Source organism: Schistocerca americana, chromosome 3, assembly GCF_021461395.2.
Source record: "Schistocerca americana isolate TAMUIC-IGC-003095 chromosome 3, iqSchAmer2.1, whole genome shotgun sequence".
In the NCBI taxonomy this organism is placed as follows: domain Eukaryota; kingdom Metazoa; phylum Arthropoda; class Insecta; order Orthoptera; family Acrididae; genus Schistocerca; species Schistocerca americana.
The window spans coordinates 387623468-387646386 of NC_060121.1; the positions used below are offsets into that span (position 1 = coordinate 387623468).

At 41.9% G+C, this 22919-nt stretch overlaps 1 protein-coding gene across 2 annotated transcripts in view; it reads right to left on the minus strand.

The window, feature by feature from the left end:
* LOC124607004 overlaps positions 1-22919 on the minus strand; it is a 70681-nt gene that overhangs the window by 17620 nt on the left and 30142 nt on the right. For both annotated transcript variants that reach the window (XM_047139153.1, XM_047139152.1), the window contains exon 3: positions 11714-11792. In XM_047139153.1, the coding sequence (XP_046995109.1) occupies positions 11714-11792 (79 nt within the window). The remainder of the gene's footprint in view (positions 1-11713; positions 11793-22919) is intronic.

A 22919-nucleotide genomic window follows, 5' to 3' on the forward strand; every position in this document is an offset into this window, starting at 1 on the left:
TAACTTCTTGTAGTTAGTGGCACACGTAGTACCCCAAGAGGTCGATCCATACAAAACAGATGGTTCGACTGTGGCGTGGTACAGCTGGAGTTTCGTGCGTTGGCTGAGGTACGAGCTCTTCAGAAATGGGAGGAGAGCTTCCAGTATTTTGAGGCCAGACGTCTTCTTCTCCATAATATGATGACTATACAGCAGTTTGGCGTCCAGATGCACTCCAAGGTATTTTACAGTTGTTGCCCAGGGGAGTGTCTGGTCTGATATCCGTAGGCGTTCATTGATGTCTCCGACTTGTGAAGACAATAACTATGGTTTTCACTGCACTGACCGTTGTTTTGTTCCTGTCGGCCCAGTGGTCCACTAAATCTAATTGGCGCTGTGATGAGGTGGTCCATTCTGGTGCCTGCAGTCAGGAGCGTTGTGTCGTCAGCATAGAAACTGGCAGTAACATGTGGCACCATCGGGAGGTCGTTAATGTATAAATTAAACAGCAGTGGAGATATGACTGGTCCTTGTGGAAGTCCTTCAAGGACAGGCCGTGTTGTTGAATTCTTGTCATCAATGCGAATATATAATCTGCGATCCTGAAGAAAATTGTCGAAATTTTTTAAATAGTAGTCTGGCAGAGGAGTGGTACGTTGGAGCTTGACGATCAAGTTGCGTCGCCATACTTTATAGTAAGCCTTCTCTATATCGAGAAAGACTCCAATGGTATGTTTTTTCTAGTTGAAATTGTCTTGGATAGATTCCGTGATGCGTAGTAGTTGTAACTCAGCCGACAGCTTCGCCTGGAAGCCAAACTGCTCTGATCGGATGATGTTGTGTGCCTCAAGGATGTCCAGCATGCGTTTCAGGAGGACACGTTCCAGTACTTTTCCCAGCGTTGAGTAAGCTTATGGGTCTGTAGCTGTCACGATGTGAGACCTCCTTGCCCGGTTTTGGTATTGGCACTATTCTGGCAATCTTCCATGCCTTGTGGAAGTATCCAGTCCTGAGGCAGCTGTTCACCATCTGGGTGAGAAGCACGATAGGCTTTCTCGGTAGGTGTTTCAATTCCGTATTGCCAATTCTATCTGTTCCAGGTGAGGTGTGTTTGCTATACTTGATAATCCTCTTAATTTCCTCCGGCGTTGTCAGCTGGGGCAGGGTATTAGTCAGGTCATCCCGAATAGCTTCCCATTCCACGGCTGTGTCCTCCTCTGCACGGTGGAGTGCATCATTTCCATCCTTTGTGGGGGGGCATAGTTATCTATTATTGGTATGTATCCGCATACAGCTCCGCCTGCGCCAATGAGTCGTACAAGAGGCCATGGGGTCCTTGAATTTCCCTTTTGGGGGGCTGTTGCTGTTTGAGACTTTTAACTATTCGCCATTCATCTTTGGTGCGTAATAGAAAGTTGTCCATTTGGAGTTCCCATGTGTGTTGCTTCCAGTCCTGAACCTTCCACCGGAGTTCTCAGGTTAGTCTGTGAGTCTCCTGTCTATCATCTGGATGGCGGTAACGGACCCATCATTTCCGAAATAGATTGCGCCTTGTCTTAAGTTCCTGCAGTGGTGGTGGAAACTCGTCATAATTGACTGGTAAGATATCCTCGTCGGTTCCCGTGGGCCGTGGACGGAAACATGTAAATCCTCAACCAGTGCAAACAATATATGTCCTTTTGGGTTAGTCCTATGGGAATTCCAGGCAACATGTTTACTATTAAGATCCCCTCCAAGGAGGATCTTGTCGTAACCCTCTGTAACGGCGTAAAGATCTTCTGGGTGGAGAGGCTTCTTTGGGCTAAGGTAAGCTGTAATACAGGTAATGTTTCCAAGCGTTGTGTGGATCGTTACTGCCGTGGCCTCTAAAGTCTGGAGTTGGGGTGAATGTTCTTTGAGGTGACGAATGCATTTTTTGATCAGAACGGCGGCCCCCTACCCCTTTGGTCCCGTCTGTCCGTCCAGTAGATGTGCAAGTTCCTCAAGCGGAGGTTGGTTGACTCGTGGAGATGTGTTTCGGAGAGGATTGGGTTGGGTTGTTTGGGGGAGGAGACCAGACAGCGAGGTCATTGGTCTCATCGGATTAGGGAAGGACGGAGAAGAACGTCGGCTGTGCCCTTTCAAAGGAACCATCCCGGCATTTGCCTGGACCAATTTAGCGAAATCACGGGAAACCTAAATCAGGATGGTCAGATGCGGGATTGAACCATCGGCCTCCCGAATGCGAGTCCAGTGTGCTAGCCACTGCACCACCTCGCTTAGTGTGTTTCGGAGACAAATGCTATGTGCCGATGTAAGACGTCCGTGAATTCTGTTTTCTTCAGTTTCAGGCCATTGGCATTCCAGATGCAGAAGTTGAAATTCCCCTGTGATACCGTCTATCCATTTACAGTATTTGAAAAGCTGTCAGTACGCTTTCTACAAGCGAGAGGATAGACGTCAGCTTCTGCTGGAGGGCGGTGAGTAGCTGAACAATATCCGTTAACGCTGGTGTAAAGGTGGTCGACCAGGCAGATGATGTCTCCGCTGGTGGTGGCGTCGGTGGATGGGCATATATTGCTTCAGAGTAAGAGCGCTGTTGTCTTGTCTTTCGTGGAGTCACTCTGGGTGCCGGTTGTGGTCGAGAGGCGATTGTTTCCGCAGGGAGAGGTGCCGCTTGTTGTTGGGTGGCCTGAATCGCTGCCATGGCCGAGTTCTTAACAATCATAGGCCGTTGTGGGGTCGACTTCTTTGGTGTCCTTCTAGAATATTTCCGTAGGAGCTCTTGAAATTTGGCGCAGCCACAGTAGGTCGCTGGATGTTCTTGTTCACAACTGGCGCACTTGGGGGGCGCGGTCCTAGGATGGGCACAATTTGATGATTTGTGGGAGCCACCGCAGCGGGCTGGCCTGATGCAGTAGTTCGCTTTATGCTCTAAACGTTGACAATGTCGGCACTGAACTGGTTCTTCTTTACTATTATAGGTTTCTATTATCACTCGTGTGTAGAGCAGGTACTTGACATCATATATATTGTCACTGTCTTTTCTGGATGGGAGGGCGACTCAGTACACAGGTTGTGGTATCAGTTGTTTCGTCTTCTCGTCGCGTTCCTTAAATTGGTAGACTTGTATCACTTTGAAGCCTTTTTCCTTGAGGGCATAGTAAAGTTGTTCTTCGGTAATTTCCGCCGGAAGGCGTTTGACAACTACTTTCAGTTCTCTGTCGCCTGGTGCTTAAAATATGAGAAGCTGTGGTTCGTGAAGATTTTATTGCACATCTTTGGTCTTCGAAGGACTCAAAATGGTATTTGATGCGGTCCTTTTGGTATACAGCTTGAAGGTTGCCCTCTAGAAGTCCGTTGAGCATTTCACTGAAGTGAACGTAATCCTTCATGTAATAAATAGTGACTGGGGGCACTTTGCGAAGCACATTCTTGTCTCTGTCCATGCCTTCTGCGGCATTAGAAGTTTGTGCCTGTGGCTTGTTGGTGGGTGATGGAGGCGTAGCTTGAGGCGTCAGTGGGGCGAATCGGTTCGTCGTGGGGATGGTCTCTGTTCGTCTCTTAGCCAGGTTGTCTAAGTCCTTGGCTAATGCGTTGCTTCTGCGCCGTTTGTTGTGTACGAGCGTAAAGTCCCCCTCTGCGTGCGGGGAGTCGTCGTCGTTTTCGGCTGGAAAGGTCGCTGCCATCTCCGCGTCGTAGTCCGTTTAGTGGGAGTGTGTGATTCGACATCTGAGTCCATAGCTGGCGATGCCAGACAGGTGTCGTTATCCTGCTCTTGCGTTTCCCGTGAACAGCGGATAAGGCGTTGTATGTCCTTCAGCGTTTCTTTGTCCTCCCGACATATATCGAGTCTTCTGGCGTAGTCCTGGCAGTCGTCTTCACTGCTGCGTCCGTCGTGGTGTGACGTATGGCCGACGTCCGTATACGGTTTCGTCGTGTGGTGTGTAGTCTTCTGCGGTCGAACGGCGTCTGTCGATCGTCGTTCTATCCTGTCATGAACAGGGCCGTAGCCTGGGTCGTCAACCTGGGATCCGTCCTGTGTGGAGCGGCCGCTGGGCGTCTTGCGGGCCGGGCCCAACCGACCCACCAGCGGCCGACTCCGGCGCGTCCGAGGCGGTTGCTCCGGCCGCGCGCGCATCATCCTCGCTCGTCGGCATCTCGCACTCAACTGATCGATATCGTGAGGCACAAATTTCTTATAATGAAGAACGAACGTCGGTCAACAGATGGCACTACGGCAAAGAATGTTAACCGCGCTTTTTGGTTACTACTTGCGACTTTCATTTGCGACTTGTCTCAGAAGTCGCAGTCCGCCTCCGTAGTATAGCGATAGCGTTACCGCCTACCACGCATACGTCCCCAACAGGGATCTGGGTGTTATGTGTCCTTATTCATCCTTTTCATAATCATTGACGCACAAGTCGCCGAAGTGGCGTCAAGTAAAAAGGACTTGCAATACGTCGGCTGAACTCCCCCGAATGCGGCCTCACGCTCAACAATGCCATACCATCATTTCCACAGAAATCGCAGTTGGACTCGATAGCGAATCGTAGAGAAAGAGCGTAGTACGAACTTTGGCCAACAGAGTGCACTGTTAATTGCGCTTTTTAGTTGCTACTTGCGATTTCTAGCAGCGACTTGGCATTGAAATCGCAACTAATTCCATATCAAGACACCAGGTTTACAGAAAGCAACACGAAATTCGGCCACTAGATGGCATGCGGCGTTGAATAAGAAGTGCTACTGCGACTGCTAATTGTGGCTGAAATCGCATTTAGATTGTGTAAAGTTGTTATTGTGATATCTGTGACTTCTCAATCTCCGTGAGTTCTAATATATACGTGATTTCCTGCCCACCACTAAGGAATCGCAGGACGATCGTCAGTAAAGCAGTAGCAATTTCATTATTTACTAGAATGAGTACAACTTCTATGTAACATACAACTGTCATGATTCCCTTTAGAAACTAAATTTTTTAAATTAACTTACTATTACTAAAATGTGATTATTTAATAACGTACGTAATTGTAAACTGTCAATTACGACAAGGAGATATTTGTGCGATCCGGTAATTTATTTTTGTGTCCTGGTGCCGAGTCGCGACCCTTCAGTTGGGGACGCTTTCGCAAAGCATTCTTCCACGCAAAAACTTTGTGTTTTTTCACAAATTGGACAAAAAACGACGAGATAACTGGTAACTCATGTGGAAAATGTACTTTCTCCTTCTGCTCTATTTCTTTAAAGTGTTAAGGCGATATTATTGCGCATCTGAGCTGAACTCTTCACTCTTTACGCCAACTACGAGATAATTCGCAGGCTCTATTTTCTCGTCAATAATTGGTTTTAAAAGACAGATGGACTACACCTGAGATGACGAATCTAACTGTATGAACTGTTTAACAGGGATTCTGGGAGCATTTAACTCATTTTGACCGTGACTGTCAACATGTTAAAAAGATCTAAATTAATGTCTTCGAGAAAGTATGTTTATCTTATACTTCCCTGTTCTTGTTCGATATTTCTTGCCTCTTGAAGGCAGTTGGGCGAAAATTATTCAGTTCAAAGAGCTGCCTGTTGAAACTGCAAATATTATTGGAAACTTATGTGATACCATCACAGAATAGAATTTGAATGATAAGGTTGTACATTCCGCGAAGACAATGCCAATATAAACCTTGGTGGACGGTCTCGAAGAGGGACAAACAATATTGGTCGTGAAATCATTGGTGTAGGATGTGCAGCGCACATGGTGCATAATGCTATAAAGAGAGCTGCAGATTGTTTACCAGTCGATCTAGAGTGTGTCATTCACAAGATTTATTATTACTTCAACATATATTCTGTGCATGTAGAAAGCCTGAGTACCAGATGCTTAGCCATGATGCCAGCTATTGAGAGAATGTGTCGGCTCTATGGACCACTAAAATCATATCTTTTGAATGAAGAAAAATGCCCAACAATACTATGGAAATTCTTTGAAAGCCCATGCTCTTAAGTTCTCCTTATGATTTTACATAATGAAGTATCAATTTTTCACGCAGCAGTATTGAAGATATTTTTATGCTCTCCGCGGGTATGCTGCCGTATATGATCCTCTTCACTACACAATATTTCTACGATGTATAACGATCCGTGCACTGCTCAATGTATTGTGCACTGCTATCATAAAATTCACAGATGTTTTTAGTGAACTTAAGTTAGTTCATGTCCCGCTCAGATTCAAGTTCGCTCAAAGCACTTCTCATAAAGTGTGGCATGAATCTGGTTTTTCATTTTTCTGCCATATTCGCTTTGAAATCATGAAGTGCTTTCATATATACATGACAGAGAAGCCTCCCCTGCAAATTCAGATTAATTTTAACCGTCGGAATTGATTTCATACTCTCAATTTTCATTTGCGTTTTCTCAAATGTCCATATCTTATTCATCAAAGAAAAGATATACTCGACTGCTGCATTTGTACCAAGAAGACACAACGCAAATTACACAATTCTGAAAATATTCTCATAAGGAATTTGTTTCGATGCGAAGTGCTGAATCATCTGTACCCAGCGCATATTAGTGTCAGTTTCTTCTACATTCGATTTGTCTATTTTATGAGGGGTGAAAAACTGCTGCATATTAAGACACTCTTGAAATAATTCATTGTCGTTGATGTTACAGTTCGGCAATACGTTTATGAGAGATTCGTGGCATTTTTGGACCTCAAGCCATGTAAGTATATCGTTCAAAAGAACCGATTTGAAGTCCAAAGCCGCATTAAAATGTTCCGTCCACTGCTCAGTGTATTGTGCACTGCTATCATAAAATTCACAGATGGTTTCAGTGAACTTAATAACGTTCATGCCCCCCTCAGATTCAAGTTTACTTAAAGCACTTCTTGTAAAGTGTGGCATGAATCTGGTTTTTCGTTTTTCTGTCATATTCATTTTTAAATCATGAAGTGCTTATACAGCCTCTGCACATGTAACTTGGTGGCCTTCTATCTTCAATACTGTTGTGATCCCGTAGATTTTCCCGGCGTCATATGATTATCCTCTTCATGGGTATGATCATCTTCACTACACAATACTTCAGCGATCCATCTGGCCATCATCCTCAGGTGCGATCGCTGAGTACACAATGATACAATACGTATATACCAACTTTTTAATAAATTTCTTGAACTAAATTCATGTGACTGCAGCAAATTTTTTCCTTCCCCTGAAATTTGTGTGTGTATGGGAGGGGGACACAGTCTCCCTTGCCCTCCTGTATGGGCATCCATTTTGGTCCCAGCTTCGGCTTCCAAAAATATGCTCACCTTATATTACAACACCACGAACTTGGTAAGATAGTATTACGAACTTCATACAGAAGACTTTTCCAAATTACACAGGAACACAGCTGACATCATATCTATGTTTTGCTCAACATATGGTTGTCAACAATTGTTTTCTATAATGAAGAGAGTAAAAACTGCAGAAAGGTGCCAGCTGCATGAACCAGCATTTAAGAGTATTCTCCATCTTGTGGAAGCTCAAGAACTGACAACCAATATTTCATTAATCATGAATAAATGAAAATGTATTTCTCAAACTAGATAAAATATTTGTACATTTAGCTTATATTAACATTTTTTGTTAATCATAATCCCTGTATTGCCTTATACATGGTCTCCTCTCTAGACAGTGTTTTGTGCACAGTGCTGCATGTAAGCTGCTTGCCCAGCCCTGTCCATGTGTAGCATTGCGTGCATGTGCACAAGCTGATAGCAGCTGAGTTCTTGAGTTGGAACAGCCTGGTGTACTGAATTATGCCAATGGGGTGGCATGCCATCTTGCAGCCAAATAAAATAGTGTATTTTAACTTCTTCCAGTTGAGGAAAGAGCCATAGTTCTAGCAAATACAGCTAAGAAACACCAGTTACAGTTGATTCATCAGGATATGACAAAAAAGGGGAATTTCATTACATATGTACCATCTTGCAGGGATTTGATGGCACCCCAGATGTGCACATTATGTGTGCTCTCATTTCCACATAAGAAATGCTGATTTGTCACTGAAGACAATACAATCCAGAGTAACTGCATCATCATGCAGCAATATTTTGTTTCCAAAACTGGCATGTAAATCATAATCTGTAGGCTTTAGATCTTGTAACAGCTGCAAATGATAAGGACATAGTTGTAAGGGTCTCTTTAAAAGTCTCCACGCAGATGTCAATGGAATTACTAATTCACAACTACCCTTATGAATTGATTTCTTGGGGCTACACGTGAAAGACTCTCACGCCTTCAAAATGTTCTTCAGTTACCCTTGGTTATTCCATTCTCTTTCCCCTTGTGCACAAGTATACAAACAAAACTGTTTGGATTGCTCTTTCATTGGATGTATTATTTATAATTGTAGGTTGAATGTAATAAACGCTACAAAGCCTTAATACATATATATTCATTTTGAAACTTGTGTAGGTGTATATTATTTACAAACACAATCTAAAGTAAAATCATAAATCTCAAATGCACTAGTTATATAAATGAAAATAAGTAGTGTTTTAAAATACACTCCTGGAAATGGAAAAAAGAACACATTGACACCGGTGTGTCAGACCCACCATACTTGCTCCGGACACTGCGAGAGGGCTGTACAAGCAATGATCACACGCACGGCACAGCGGACACACCAGGAACCGCGGTGTTGGCCGTTGAATGGCGCTAGCTGCGCAGCATTTGTGCACCGCCGCCGTCAGTGTCAGCCAGTTTGCCGTGGCATACGGAGCTCCATCGCAGTCTTTAACACTGGTAGCATGCCGCGACAGCGTGAACGTGAACCGTATGTGCAGTTGACGGACTTTGAGCGAGGGCGTATAGTGGGCATGCGGGAGGCCGGGTGGACGTACCGCCGAATTGCTCAACACGTGGGGCGTGAGGTCTCCACAGTACATCGATGTTGTCGCCAGTGGTCGGCGGAAGGTGCACGTGCCCGTCGACCTGGGACTGGACCGCAGCGACGCACGGATGCACGCCAAGACCGTAGGATCCTACGCAGTGCCGTAGGGGACCACACCGCCACTTCCCAGCAAATTAGGGACACTGTTGCTCCTGGGGTATCGGCGAGGATCATTCGCAACCGTCTCCATGAAGCTGGGCTACGGTCCCGCACACCGTTAGGCCGTCTTCCGCTCACGCCCCAACATCGTGCAGCCCGCCTCCAGTGGTGTCGCGACAGGCGTGAATGGAGGGACGAATGGAGACGTGTCATCTTCAGCGATGAGAGTCGCTTCTGCCTTGGTGCCAATGATGGTCGTATGCGTGTTTGGCGCCGTGCAGGTGAGCGCCACAATCAGGACTGCATACGACCGAGGCACACAGGGCCAACACCCGGCATCATGGTGTGGGGAGCGATCTCCTACACTGGCCGTACACCACTGGTGATCGTCGAGGGGACACTGAATAGTGCACGGTACATCCAAACCGTCATCGAACCCATCGTTCTACCATTCCTAGACCGGCAAGGGAACTTGCTGTTCCAACAGGACAATGCACGTCCGCATGTATCCCGTGCCACCCAACGTGCTCTAGAAGGTGTAAGTCAACTACCCTGGCCAGCAAGATCTCCGGATCTGTCCCCCATTGAGCATGTTTGGGACTGGATGAAGCGTCGTCTCACGCGGTCTGCACGTCCAGCACGAACGCTGGTCCAACTGAGGCGCCAGGTGGAAATGGCATGGCAAGCCGTTCCACAGGACTACATCCAGCATCTCTACGATCGTCTCCATTGGAGAATAGCAGCCTGCATTGCTGCGAAAGGTCGATATACACTGTACTAGTGCCGACATTGTGCATGCTCTGTTGCCTGTGTCCATGTGCCTGTGGTTCTGTCAGTGTGATCATGTGATGTATCTGACCCCAGGAATGTGTCAATAAAGTTTCCCCTTCCTGGGACAATGAATTCACGGTGTTCTTATTTCAATTTCCAGGAGTGTATAATATGAATAGATGACCTGGGGTTCTAGACCAATCTTCTGTGACACTCCCCAGTTTGGAAACTCCACAAGTTTTTTTTCCTTCATCCCTCTTTCTTACATTTCAGAAGGGGTCACTGGCTTCAAAAGCTTGTTCATTTCCATATCTTGTATCTTTTATCTGTGCCACTAAATGGTGAGTAGATTTTTTTCCCTGTTTATATTATATTATAAACAAAGTTGTTACCAAGTTGAAACAATCACACAATTTTTATAGCATAATCAAGAAATTTTCATAATAGCATGAGCAGTCCACCACTTTGACCACTGATGTAGAAGATAATAACAACACAACTGTATGTCTGCCTGTTATAGCTAACTTTAACATACAAATTTTCATGTTTGAGGTTTATATTGGCCTCAGTAGGTGAATGCAAGGTTTTTAAATGCATTGTGATACATGTACCAAAATACTTGTTGTATCTACAAGTAGCCACATATCAGAGCCCAGGAGAGGAATGGGTGAAGCCGCAAGGTGGAGAGCTGCCTACGGACGACAACATGACTCCAAATAGTAGTTCAGCTAACAATGTCTGACTGATGGTGGATGGGAAACAGACAAAGCAAGCCTAAAGTGAGCTACGCATAAGTAAGGTACAAAATGTAAAACTTTGCCACAATGGTGTCAACAGGCCAAGAGCAAAGAGAGAGAGAGAGAATCCAGATCACAACCTACGCCCACTAACGGCCATCATCAATTCCCTCTGTTGGGCATTCAGCTTCCATGGAAGTAGATACAAAATACTCACATGCTGTTCAGTCACTAAAGCATTTTGTTAATATAATAGAAAATAATAATTTAGAAGGAAATTTTGTACTGCTTGCTCAAGTGGAATCTTATGATAGATACCCTTTTAAACAGTCATTTTAACTACAATTTCACAATACTTACAGACCATCGAAATTTGTTACAAATAACTAATCACAGTTCAAAAGAAATAACACAGTTTGTACTTGAGATACTACACAAAAAATGACCTCCATTACTCTTTGTAAGTTCATAGGCTTCCATGACCGGAGTAAGTGAGCACAAAGTTTTCTGAATGTGGAGCCATATCATGCAGTAAAATAACTATCACTAAATGAGGAAAACTGACATTTTGACCATAATTTCAGTGGTCTTCCTCTGTGGTTTTATATGGAGGAAATTTTATACTTTGCTGGTGAGAGGCCATTTATATTTCAGAATGTTCCAGTAGCAGATATGAGATCATATCATAACTTGATAACTTTCATTGAGCTTCATAGTTGAGTCTGAACTAAAAAGGAAAATGAAAAGGAGTGATTTATGTAAGTGTTTATTTGAAAACTATTTGGTGGCTGAATGCTTATTTCTAAACTTGCATTACATATGATGTGACATAATTTTGTTAAACTTAAGTATTTTTCACTATTGCAGGTACCCTTCTGTATGTGGATAGCATATCACATTTTATAAAGTTTAGGTATGTCACACTTTCTGCATCACTCTAAAGTATCTTGCAGATACACCTCCTCTAATTTCATGTTCAGAGGCTACTCCTGTCCAAAGTCAGTCATTCCTATTGCAGCAACTGAGACCTAGACACAACTTTTATCACCAGAGTATAAATTGCAACATCATACTGTGCATTCCCCTTTAGTGAAATCATTGTACTACAGACATTATGCATTAGCTGTTAGGTGGCTTCTATGACAAAACAAAGCATACCATTAGTATAGTCAGTGACTACTTTTTGAATGAGATATTATTGTTTTTGCACTTACTTTATCAAGTAGGTGTTGGTCACAAGTTGTACTGATGATATCTGTGAGCAGCTTCCTGATTGTCTTCTTGTCAATGTATCTGCACAGAGAAAGATCAGGCTCAATAATTCCTTCTGTCAGTCTGGTGCCTAATGAACTGGAACATGCAGTGTATACTTTCTTCATTGTTATGCCTGTTTACTTTTTTCATTGTTGTGCCAATGTAATAATTATTTAGAGTTCGTTGATAATATTTATAATATTATTGTATAATTAAACAGTGTTATAATATTGTGATCAGTATCCAATAAATTCTTAATTATTGAAGTGATTAGTTAATTCATTAAGAAGAAACTGGAGGAAGGAAGTTGGTGCAAAAAAAAGGAAAAAAGAAAAAAAAACGAGGGGGGAAGGAGAGAGAGAGAGAGAATAGGGTGTAAGAAACCAGAAAACAGTAAAAAAGACCATATGTAATCTGTTTCAGCTGCTGAAAATGCAGTGGTATTAGGTAATCAGAATCATAGAAAAAGCCGAGCCAAACAATTAAACATCATGAATGTTGCTGTGAAGCAAGACATTACTGTATAAATGAAGATAATGAAATAAAAGAAAGGGTTTACCAGAATGTAAACTGCACACTTCTGTATGGAAAAGAAATTAAACTAATTTTGTTGATAATGAAATGCAAACAAAAAAAAAGTACCAGGAGGAAGAGAAAAGGAGAACAAATTGAAATAATGAGAAACTATGGAAAAATGGGCTGTCAGTGCTCATCGAAATACTGTTGCAAATCAGAAAACGAGTGAATATGTTCTTCAATATCTGAGGAGAACTATAGTCAAATATTTCAGACATTCTGGTCAAATATGAATTGGGAACAATGGAAAATGTATTTTGCTATCACAGTTCACAGGAAATAAATTAAACAAAAAATCAAAGTAGGAGAATCAAGAAGAAAATATAGTCTTCAGTATAATTTATAAGATAATGTCTCAAATGAAGCATGCCACTATGAAAGACTGAGAATGCAAGATGATGTGTTACATGTGGGTCATGAAATGTTCTTTTCAGTTTTAGGAGTAGGTACATGTTCAGTCAGCAGATGGGATAAATGGAGTAAAGAGAATGATTGTTTCAAAACACGAAGGGAATGGGAAGAATAGAATAATGCACTGAAAAAAATGTTCATAAAATATTACATAAAATTCCCAAATTGTCATCTCATTTATTATTCCTGAGCATGTAATTTTAAGTATTATTTGGGGCCACATTCTCTGTCATTTAGGGAATTTTGCAGAGCATTCAAAAGTGGTTTCATCAGTCATAATATTGAGTCAGTTGTTGGAGAAGATTCATTTGAAAAAGAAATAAAAGAACATAACATTGCTTTATTCTATCCAAAGAAATAATTTAGATCTGTTTAATAACACTTTACAGTCAGTGCAATTTATTTATTATTTATTGATTTGTTTTGTGATCTAGTGACTAATGTTGTAAATATATGATAGGATGTGAAACATGTCAGTTTTCTAAGTTTGTTTTTGTTACATTCTATGGTATTATATAAATAGTTCTAATCAATTTCATACTGAAGTATCTACAGCTTAATTTCCAACACAGAAAAAGGCATTTTACAGACAAATAAGTATTACAGAAAATTAGTCTATTACAGAAAAATAAGTATGTTTTAATAATAGATAGAAATGAACGCAATAAATGATCTGGAAATGTATTTGAGTGTTGCAGGGACATTGACACTATACATTGTGGTTCAGGAGCTCTTCTATAGCATAAAATGATTCTTGCACTAGGAACTGCTACAAGTATTTTCTTAAACAAAAGTTCATTATCAGTTAAGCATTTAATTTATGAAGAGAGGGCATTAAAAACATTACAGCCACTAAAATGTACCCCTTCTGTACCATACTCAGGTTTGCAGGCTCATAGTGGATATCATCTTTTCTACTAATATCCTGACTAAGTTACACACTATTAGACTTAAAAAGGGGCTTTTTCCTTTACGAAACTCATCAGGAGAACCACCGTTGTGCAGTGGATGTAAGGACTTCAAGTTCCTTTAAACAGTTTCTTCATGTGGTTCTAAGACTGTGCACCACTTGTGATTCTTATGTCTCTTTTCTGTGCTAGTGGCTGGTTTCCCCGAAGTATGACACCACAAGCCACAACAGCATGAAAATAACCACAGTAAGCTGCTTGAATGGTTTTCATATTTCTCCAACAGCAAACAATGCATAAAGCATAAGTTGCAGAACTCAGTCTTTTGCACAGATCGAGGATGTGGTTGAGGATGTGGTTTGATCAGTTTAGTTTGCTGTGAGTATGAAGCTCAGGTATTTTGAAGCTAGCTATCTGCTGGTTACCTCATTTTTCTCCTATCTCTTCATCTTTAGAGATTGTGTGAAACTGAATATAGTTTGTTTTAGTGTAATTAACAGAAAGACCATCTATGTTAAACCAGTTCACTATATCACTAAAAACCTCATTAGCTGACACCTCAAGTTTGTCTAATGAAGTATCAATAAATAGCATTGTGTCATTGGCAAAAATGTTGAATTTACAATATTCTGTGCAAAGACATAAATCATTAATAAAAACAATCAATAGTATGGGGCCGAGAACTGTGCCACGAAATGCTCCGTGTCTTGGTAACCCATCCTGATGATGTTGAGACACCTTCTTGACTGTCCAGTACAACTGTCTGCTTTCTGTTGAAAAGGTGCAGATCAAGTCAATTCCTAGCTGCACAGGTATGGAGCTTTGTGTAAAAGTATTTGGTGACCGAAACCTTCTGCTAGGTCACAAAGAATCCCAACCAATTTAATTTTGTTGTTGACGGATTCCAAAACATTGGCAGCAAATGCAAATATTGTATTGTCTGTTGATAACACTTCTGAAACCCAAACTAATTTTTGTTGATGATGTTATGCTCAATGAAGTTGCTAACAAACAAAAAAACTTGTCAGTAGTGAGGCTGGCAGATAGCAATATTTGCCTTACACAGCAGTTATACAGCTGCATACTTAAATCTTCCAGGAACTATTCCTTACTTAGGTGATGCATTGAAAATATGGCAAAGAATTCCACTATGCAAGGTTCCAGCTGGCCAAGGAATACTTAATGATGAAACTTCCTGGCAGATTAAAACTGTGTGCGGGACCAAGACTCAAACTCGGGACCTTTGCCTTTCACGGGCAAGTGCCCTACCAACTGAGCTACCCAGGCATGACTCCTGCCCCAACCTCACAGCTTTACTTCTGCCAGTACATCATCTCCTACCTTCCAAACTTTACAGAAGCTCTCCTGGGAACCTTGCAGAACTAGCACTCATGAAAGAAAGGATATTGCGGAGACATGGCTTAGCCACAGCCTGGGGGATGTTTCCAGAATGAGTTTTTCACTCTGCAGCAGAGTGTGTGCTGATATGAAACTTCCTGGCAGATTAAAACTGTGTGCCGGACTGAGACTCAAACTCGGGACCTTTGCCTTTCGAGGGCATGTGCTCTACCAACTGAGCTACCCAAGCACAACTCACGCCCCATCCTCACACCTTTACTTCTGCCAGTACCTCGTCTCCTACCTTCCAAACTTTACAGAAGCTCTCCTGCAAACCTTGCAGAACTAGCACTCCTGAAAGAAAGCATATTGCGGAGACATGGCTTAGCCACAGCCTGGGGGATGTTTCCAGAATGAGATTTTCACTCTGCAGCGGAGTGTGTGCTGATATGAAACTTCCTGGCAGATTAAAACTGTATGCCGGACCGAGAGTAGACTCGAACTCTGGACCTTTGCTTTGGAGGTACTGGCAGAAGTAAAGCTGTGAGGATGGGGCGGGTGTCATGCTTGGGTAGCTCAGTTGGTAGAGCACTTTCCCACGAAAGGCAAAGGTCCTGAGTTCGAGTCTCAGTCTGGCACATAGTTTTAATCTGCCAGGAAGTTTCATATCAGTGCACATTCCGCTGCAGAGTGAAAATCTCATTCTCGAATACTTAGTGATTTTTTTCTCTTGTAATCCAGACTTCCACCAGAGGAGATGACTTGCCCTAGGCTCCAGACTTCAGAACATACAGCATAGTGCTGTCTGCCTTTGTCACTACTTGCCACAATGGCTACCAACTGTATAGATGTGAACTGCCAACTCTCCTGCTTCCCATTCCTTTAGTTAGGCCCAAATACTAGACTGGCAGTCACCTTATAACTTCTGCTCCTCCCCCCGCCCCCCTCCCTTGTACTCCAGTGCGAGCTCTCAAGTACCCCATTATTGAGAATAAATTCCAAGTTTGTCTAGGTAACACTTTTATTTCATAATAGCCCTTTTTACGCTCACAACTCAACTTATTTTGAATCCTATATATTTCTTACAGGGCAGCAGGAGTATTTTGATGATTCACTAGATATGTTGTCAACTCCAGTAGTGTTTTTACACTTCAGAGATTTAATGACCCTTTGAATTTCCAGTATCATGACTGTTGTTACCTCGATCTGTTGTACTGTGGTAGGTATACTAGCTTACAGAAAATTCGTAGCTTGATTTGTGGAGTCTTGTGATCCTATTTCTTCTGTTACTGTTAAAAAAATGTCCTTTTCATTCTATAAGAAATTTTGATGCCCTTAGTAATCTAAGATATGTAACATGATTTAAGAGGTTTTTTTCTTGTTGACTTTTTAGGGAATGTTTCTTCAGACAGATATATAACCTCACTGACAAATATGTTAAAATTGGAGTTGACATTGGCAGCAGCATATTCAGAAGACCATTCCTCAAGCTGTATTGATGATTAAAGTTTTCCATGCTGTGTCAGTTTATAATCCTCATATCTTTCCACATAAAATTTACTTTTGATCTGATGGAATTACATTTTCCTTGACACATATAAGTCTCAGCTTCATTTCATTAGCAAAAATGTACTTTTCCCTGTACTTTTGCTTTAAGATGAATAACTGTCCATCATGATCAGAGGGGTCATTTATAACACTTGACAGTAAAATCATTGTGTATATCCTTATCTTAAATATATTATCTATTAAATTACTGGACATGCTCACCAGATGAAGAAAGAGAGGGCAAGACAGGAGAAGTCAAATGGAAAATGGCAGCTGAAGCAGAAACTTGTATATTTACCATGGATGTACACGTGTTATAGTCAATTCAGTGTAAGGAGATGCCTGATAGTCACTTTTGGCTGTGCATGGCTGCCTCATATGTCTGCCTCAACCAATCACATAACATGAATTTGTAAATGTCTCTATGGCAATGCCTCAATGTTTACAAAGTGCCATAGAAGGTTACTGTATTGCCTAGAATCATCTGCACTTCGCAGTTGAAAGCTGACAACAGTGCTGCCAGTCACCAGGGATCGTCTTACGCTGACTTAACTATAGTATCTGCAGCCCAGGCCAGCACTTGTTATGTTAAACAGAAGCTAGCATGTCACACTTTCACAGTCGTATGTGTTTTTTGACATGGAGGGTGAGGAGGATCAGACACAAAAGTTTTTGCCACTTTCATTACAGGCTCTTAGACACAGAAATAAAAGACAGTGATATTTGAAGCTATCTGAGTGTTGTTATTTCTTATTGCTAGGGTGGCACTCAAGCAGGGTCATGTGATGTCATATGATGTCAAGTGGTGATCAGTGCTGTGTTGTCAGTAGTCAGTCTGAAGCTTGTTGTGAATACAGTTCTGCAGAATGGTTTTTTCAATCGAACAAAGAATGTTCCTTGTTGAAATTTGTTTTGGATGTAAATCATTTAAAATGTTAAGTGAAAGATTCACAATAAAATTTCCAGAGACAGCGGCTCCTGCAAAAAAATGTTGTACAGAAATAGTTAACTAAATTTAGAGTAACAGTTTCAGTCTCTGTCACCAAACAACTGTGCAAAGGAAGTTTGTTTGCCAGAAAATATTGAACATGTTAACAAGACCATTGTAAGAAGTCTATGAAAATCAACTAGACATCTGTCCTCAAAACTCAACACAAAATGTATGTCTTGTCAGAATATTTTGAAGTTGTTGTGTATGTGAGCATACAAGTAAGAGTGATGCAAGCATTAAAACCTACAGATTACTCAAAACAACAACACTATTGCTAATGTTACTTGGGCATGTCACTGATGGTTATCTCAATTGAAATTTCTACTTCACCTTGGACGAAGCATATTTTCACCTTAGTGGGTACCTGAACTCTCAAAATACATGCTTTTGTCAACAGACAATCTCAGGGAAAATTTTAGGTGCCTCTGTGTAGGTATTTGGTGTGCAGTTTCAGGCCAATGGATTATAGGTCCCACTTTTTTTAAGAACACCATGAACCCTCAAGTATATTTAATGGAATTCTTGCAACCATTCATAGTGCAGTAAATGGAAGAAGAATGAGAATATGCAATTTTTTTTAGTTTTATTTTTATTTTTTTATTTTTTATTTTTTATTTTATTATCAAGATGGTGCTAGGATGCATTCTTGACAGTTTTCAGTGTCACATATCCATGAAGTATTTGGAGGAGCTTATGACCTCTTACATCACCCACCTGTGTACCTACAATTTCCACAGCTTATGACCTCTCAGATCACCCAATCTGGCTACAACTAATTTTTATTTGTGGGGTACTTTAAAGGGTAAAGTCTACAGTAACAACCCATACACAATTGATGAGTTGAAAACAAACATTCACAATGCATTTGAGGAAATCACACTAAATGAATTGACAAAACTTTCCAGAAAGGTGTTGAGATGTGCTGAGTTGTGTATCAAAGCTTATGGTGAACCTTTTCACCACCACCTGTGAACTATTGACCTAGTGATAGTTCAGTATGTTGTTTTTCATAATAACAATATACTACTCTGTATTCTGTATTTACAGTAAACAAGTGAATTGTCTGCATTTTGTTTATAAGACATGGGCCCTCTTTTATTTGAGCCACTCTGTATTTGCTTAAAGGACACATCTTAATGGAATGTGATAGTGGGCATACCACGGTCAATCTCAGAAAGAGAAAAGTGCTCTATTCCCTGGCTACTTATGCTGATGTGACAAAGGAAGCAAGATGTGGCAAACAGGCCCAGTATAAAGAACAAGTATGTATCTCAAAAACTTTTTAAAGACTTCTCTGAAGTTCTGTACAATAAATCAGTTCATCCTGGGAATAAAGTAGGCAATCCATGTGTATGGTATAATCCATCTTTGAATATTGAATATAAACTGTAGTCTGAAGAGAATTGGAAATGGTTTCCAAGATATCTCATTACAGTTATCAGGAATATCAAAAAATCTGTACACAGACCAGTTGCAGTTTCTCTGCAAAGGTATCATGATTTAAAGTCTCTAATATCAGTTTTTCCAAGAAATTATCATCCTTTTTATGAAGATCTCCTTTGCAAATAATGTGGAACAAACTGTGGGAAAAAGGCAAAAGTACTTTTCCAAAACTTTTATTTTTGTATGAAAATGCTTTCAATTCAAATTAAATTTGTTTTATGTTTTTGTACACTCAATTCTGTTAGTAAGATTAAAAACCATTTGACTGCAAAAACTTGTAACTTGTTGTATAATAAGAATATTTTGTTGCAAAATCTTGTATCTTACTAAATGAGGTTATAAATAACATAAAATATATGCAGCAGATACTGTTACTTTAGTTTATGATTCAATATCTCCTTACATTAGCATGATTTGTTTCAATGAAAAATTGTATGTAGAAAGTTTTTAGTGTTCTGTAAAATGAATATTTTTGAGATACAAGGTTTTGCTGTTTATCATGAAACCATTCTAGAGACAAAATCCAGAAAACATGATTCCACAGAGGAAAAATAAAAATAAATAGAAGCAACAATATTATTACAAGGATAGATTGCTACTCACTGTATAGATGACCTGTTGAGTTGCAGAATGACACAACAGAAAGACTGTTAACAAGTTATAGCTTAGAATGTGACTGTCATGTGAGTAGCGATCTGGAGTGGAGTGAGGAAGCAGGAGGGATAGTAGGCTATGGATGGGGGAGAGAAGTTAGTGCTCTGTGGTGGAGTGTGCAGGGACTGGACGATTGCAGGGGAAAGTTGCCAGGTGAGTGTCAGGAGGTTGTGGGGATGAAAGGGAAGGGAGGGGGGAGGGAAGGAGAGGAGCAGTGAAGCAGAAAGGATTAGTGTGTCCATTGTCAGAAAGCAAGGCACAATGAGGGTGATTAGACATGAACTGGGAGCAAGTGACAGTACAGAGAGGGCAGAAACTGTATAGCAAAGCATATGGGACGGTGGGTTACCATAGGTTGAGGGTGAGATGATCTCAGGAGCAGAGGCTTTGTTACAGGGATAACTCCCACATTCATAGTTCAAAATTCTGGTGGTGGAGGGGAGAATCAAAATGGCCCTGGTTGTGGAGCAGCCACAGAAATCAAGCATGTTTGCATGTTGTGCCGAAGGGTGAGCCACTTTGCTCTTGGCCATTGTTTGATGGTAGCCATTCGTCCTGGTGGAAATTTGGCTTGCAGTCATATCAACATAAAAGTCTTTGCAACAATTGCACCAGAAAACCCAGTCCTACATCCTGTTCCTTAAATGCTGCCTAAACCATGGAACATCCTCTCTCCCCTCCTTCCACAAAGCCTAACCATAAAAATTCCTTTCTCTGGATTCCACCCCTCCATACACAATGATGTTCACATTTCAGATTATGTTAGTCCTGTCCCTCACAAACCTGGTACTACAAAATGCATCTCCATTGTACAGGCATCCCAAGACCACCCCTGCTACTTCTGCAAGATATTACTACTGTGAAATCCCTAGTACATACATCACACCTCTGAAATTAAATCCCTTGCATCCCAGCACCTGGAAGAGCATTCCAGACACAACCTCTGTAAGCTATCCAACCTGCTGACGTCCTACTGCTGCCTTGGAGCACCACTATCCAATGCCTATCCTAAGCACAGTGTTCCCTCACATCTGCTCCTCATAGCACCCAGTCTGCTTCAACTTCCCACATGCCCCAAAACTCTCTACCAATGCTCCACTAAATCTAGAGCTAAAACAATACCAGAATCTTGAGCTCCAAAGAAGTGTCAGTCTTATCCAAAGGCCTCACCTTCAGCCTTCCAACCAAATTTAATCACGTTGGACTTGTCGGAGATCTACTCTGATTTTCCCGATGCCTGCAATGGAAACATTTCTTTGCCTGCAGTCCCTGCAACCAAAGCCAACGCATTGCCAACACTGAATCCTTCCTCTTTCAGTTTGTATCACCATTCAACCATGATCCTCCCCGCTGCCTCCCATCTAACCAGCCCTGGTCACCTCCCGGGAATTCCTTACCTTCAATGCATTCTCACCATCCTTCACCAAGTCCCTTCCTAGGAACACCAACCTTTATGTAGAAGAAAGGGCATCCATACACAGCCTCAAAACAGATCATGATCTAATTATCCTACCTGCAGGCAAAGGTTCAACCACTGTCATTATGAATTGTAGGGACTACATGGTAGGCCTCTGCCAATTGTCTGACTTCTCCACTTATAAACTCTGCCAAAGTGATCCCATCCCAGAAGTCAGACATAACCTCCACTCTCTGCTTACAGGTCAAAGTTCTTTCCAGAACCTCTCCCCTGAATACATTTCCCACTGCATCACTAAGATACCGCATACACCCACCTTCTAGATGCTCTCCAAAATCAACAAGCCCAACAAACAATTCTGGATGCCCCAACATAGCTAGTTATTGTGCTCTTGCTGAAAGAATTTTGGCCCTCATTGACCAACACCTGAAACCAATTGCCCAAAATGTAGCCTCTCACATCAAAGATACTGATGACTTCTTTCAATGACTTTCCACCATCCCCACCTCTTTACCTCCTGCATCTCTGCCCACCACTGCTGGTTCCACTTCCCTATAAATCAACATCGCTAATGCCTGTGGTCTTGCCACTACTGAACACTACCTCTCCCAACTCCTTCCAGATTCCAGAGCCATTACCTCATTCCTAATACACCTTACTAATTATATCAGAGATGCTGATTTTGCAGAAAGGCACTACAAAAAGACTGTTAGAAAGTAGACAACATACACACATGCACACACTCATGCAAATGCACATGTGTGTGTGAGTTGGATTTGCTTGAGTGTGAGATTATGTTGTCTGCTTTTGACAAAAGCCTTGTTGGCAGAAAGCTAACTTTCCAACCTCTTTTTGTTATGCCTTTCTGCGACTCAGCATCTCTGCTATATGGTGAGTAGCAACTATCCTTTTCATTATATTGTTACATTTCATCCTGGATTTTCCATTGTTTGATTTTACTAATTGTATCCTAACATACAAGTACTACTACTTTGAAGGGAAGGTACAATCACGGGCACCCACATGGCATCCTCCTATGCCAACCTGTTTATGGGTCACCTGGAAGAAACCTTCCTAGCCTCCCAAAAGCCCAAACCCTTGGCACTGTTCAGGTCCATTGATGATATCTTGATGATATGGACTCAAAGCCAAGACAATCTTTTCTCATTCTTTCACAATCTCAAGACCTCTCTTTTCTGCCCCACCTGGTCCTCTTTAACTGAGTGTGCCACCTTCCTGGACATTGACTCCTCCTCTCTTATAGCTCCATCCACACCTCTGTCCATATTAAACTGACCAACCACCAACAGTAGCTGCATTTTGACAGCTGCCATCCTTCCACACCAAAATATCCCTCCCATACAACCTGGCTAACCGGAGATGTCATATCTGCAGTGATGAGCATTTCCTTGTCCTGTATGTGGAAGGTCTCACAAAGGCCTTCGTAGAAGGCACTACCCTCAGACCTAACCTGCAAACCGAGCGAGGTGGCGTAGTGGTTAGACACTGGACTCGCATTCGGGAGGAGGACGGTTCAATCCCGCGTCCGGCCATCCTGATTTAGGTTTTCCGTGATTTCCCTAAATCGCTCCAGGCAAATGCCGGGATGGTTCCTTTCAAAGGGCACGGCCGACTTCCTTCCCTGTCCTTCCCTAATCCGATGAGACCGATGACCTCGCTGTCTGGTCTCCTTCCCCAACCCAACCAACCAACCTAACCTGCAAACAAAATTTCCATGCTACAATGGAGTGCACCCTTTGTCACCCAGTACCATTCCAGACTGGAACAGTTGAATCATTTTCTTTGTCAGGGCTTTGATTATCTATTGTCATGCCTTGAAATGAGGGACATCTGAGGCCCTTTCCACCCCTCCTAAAGTG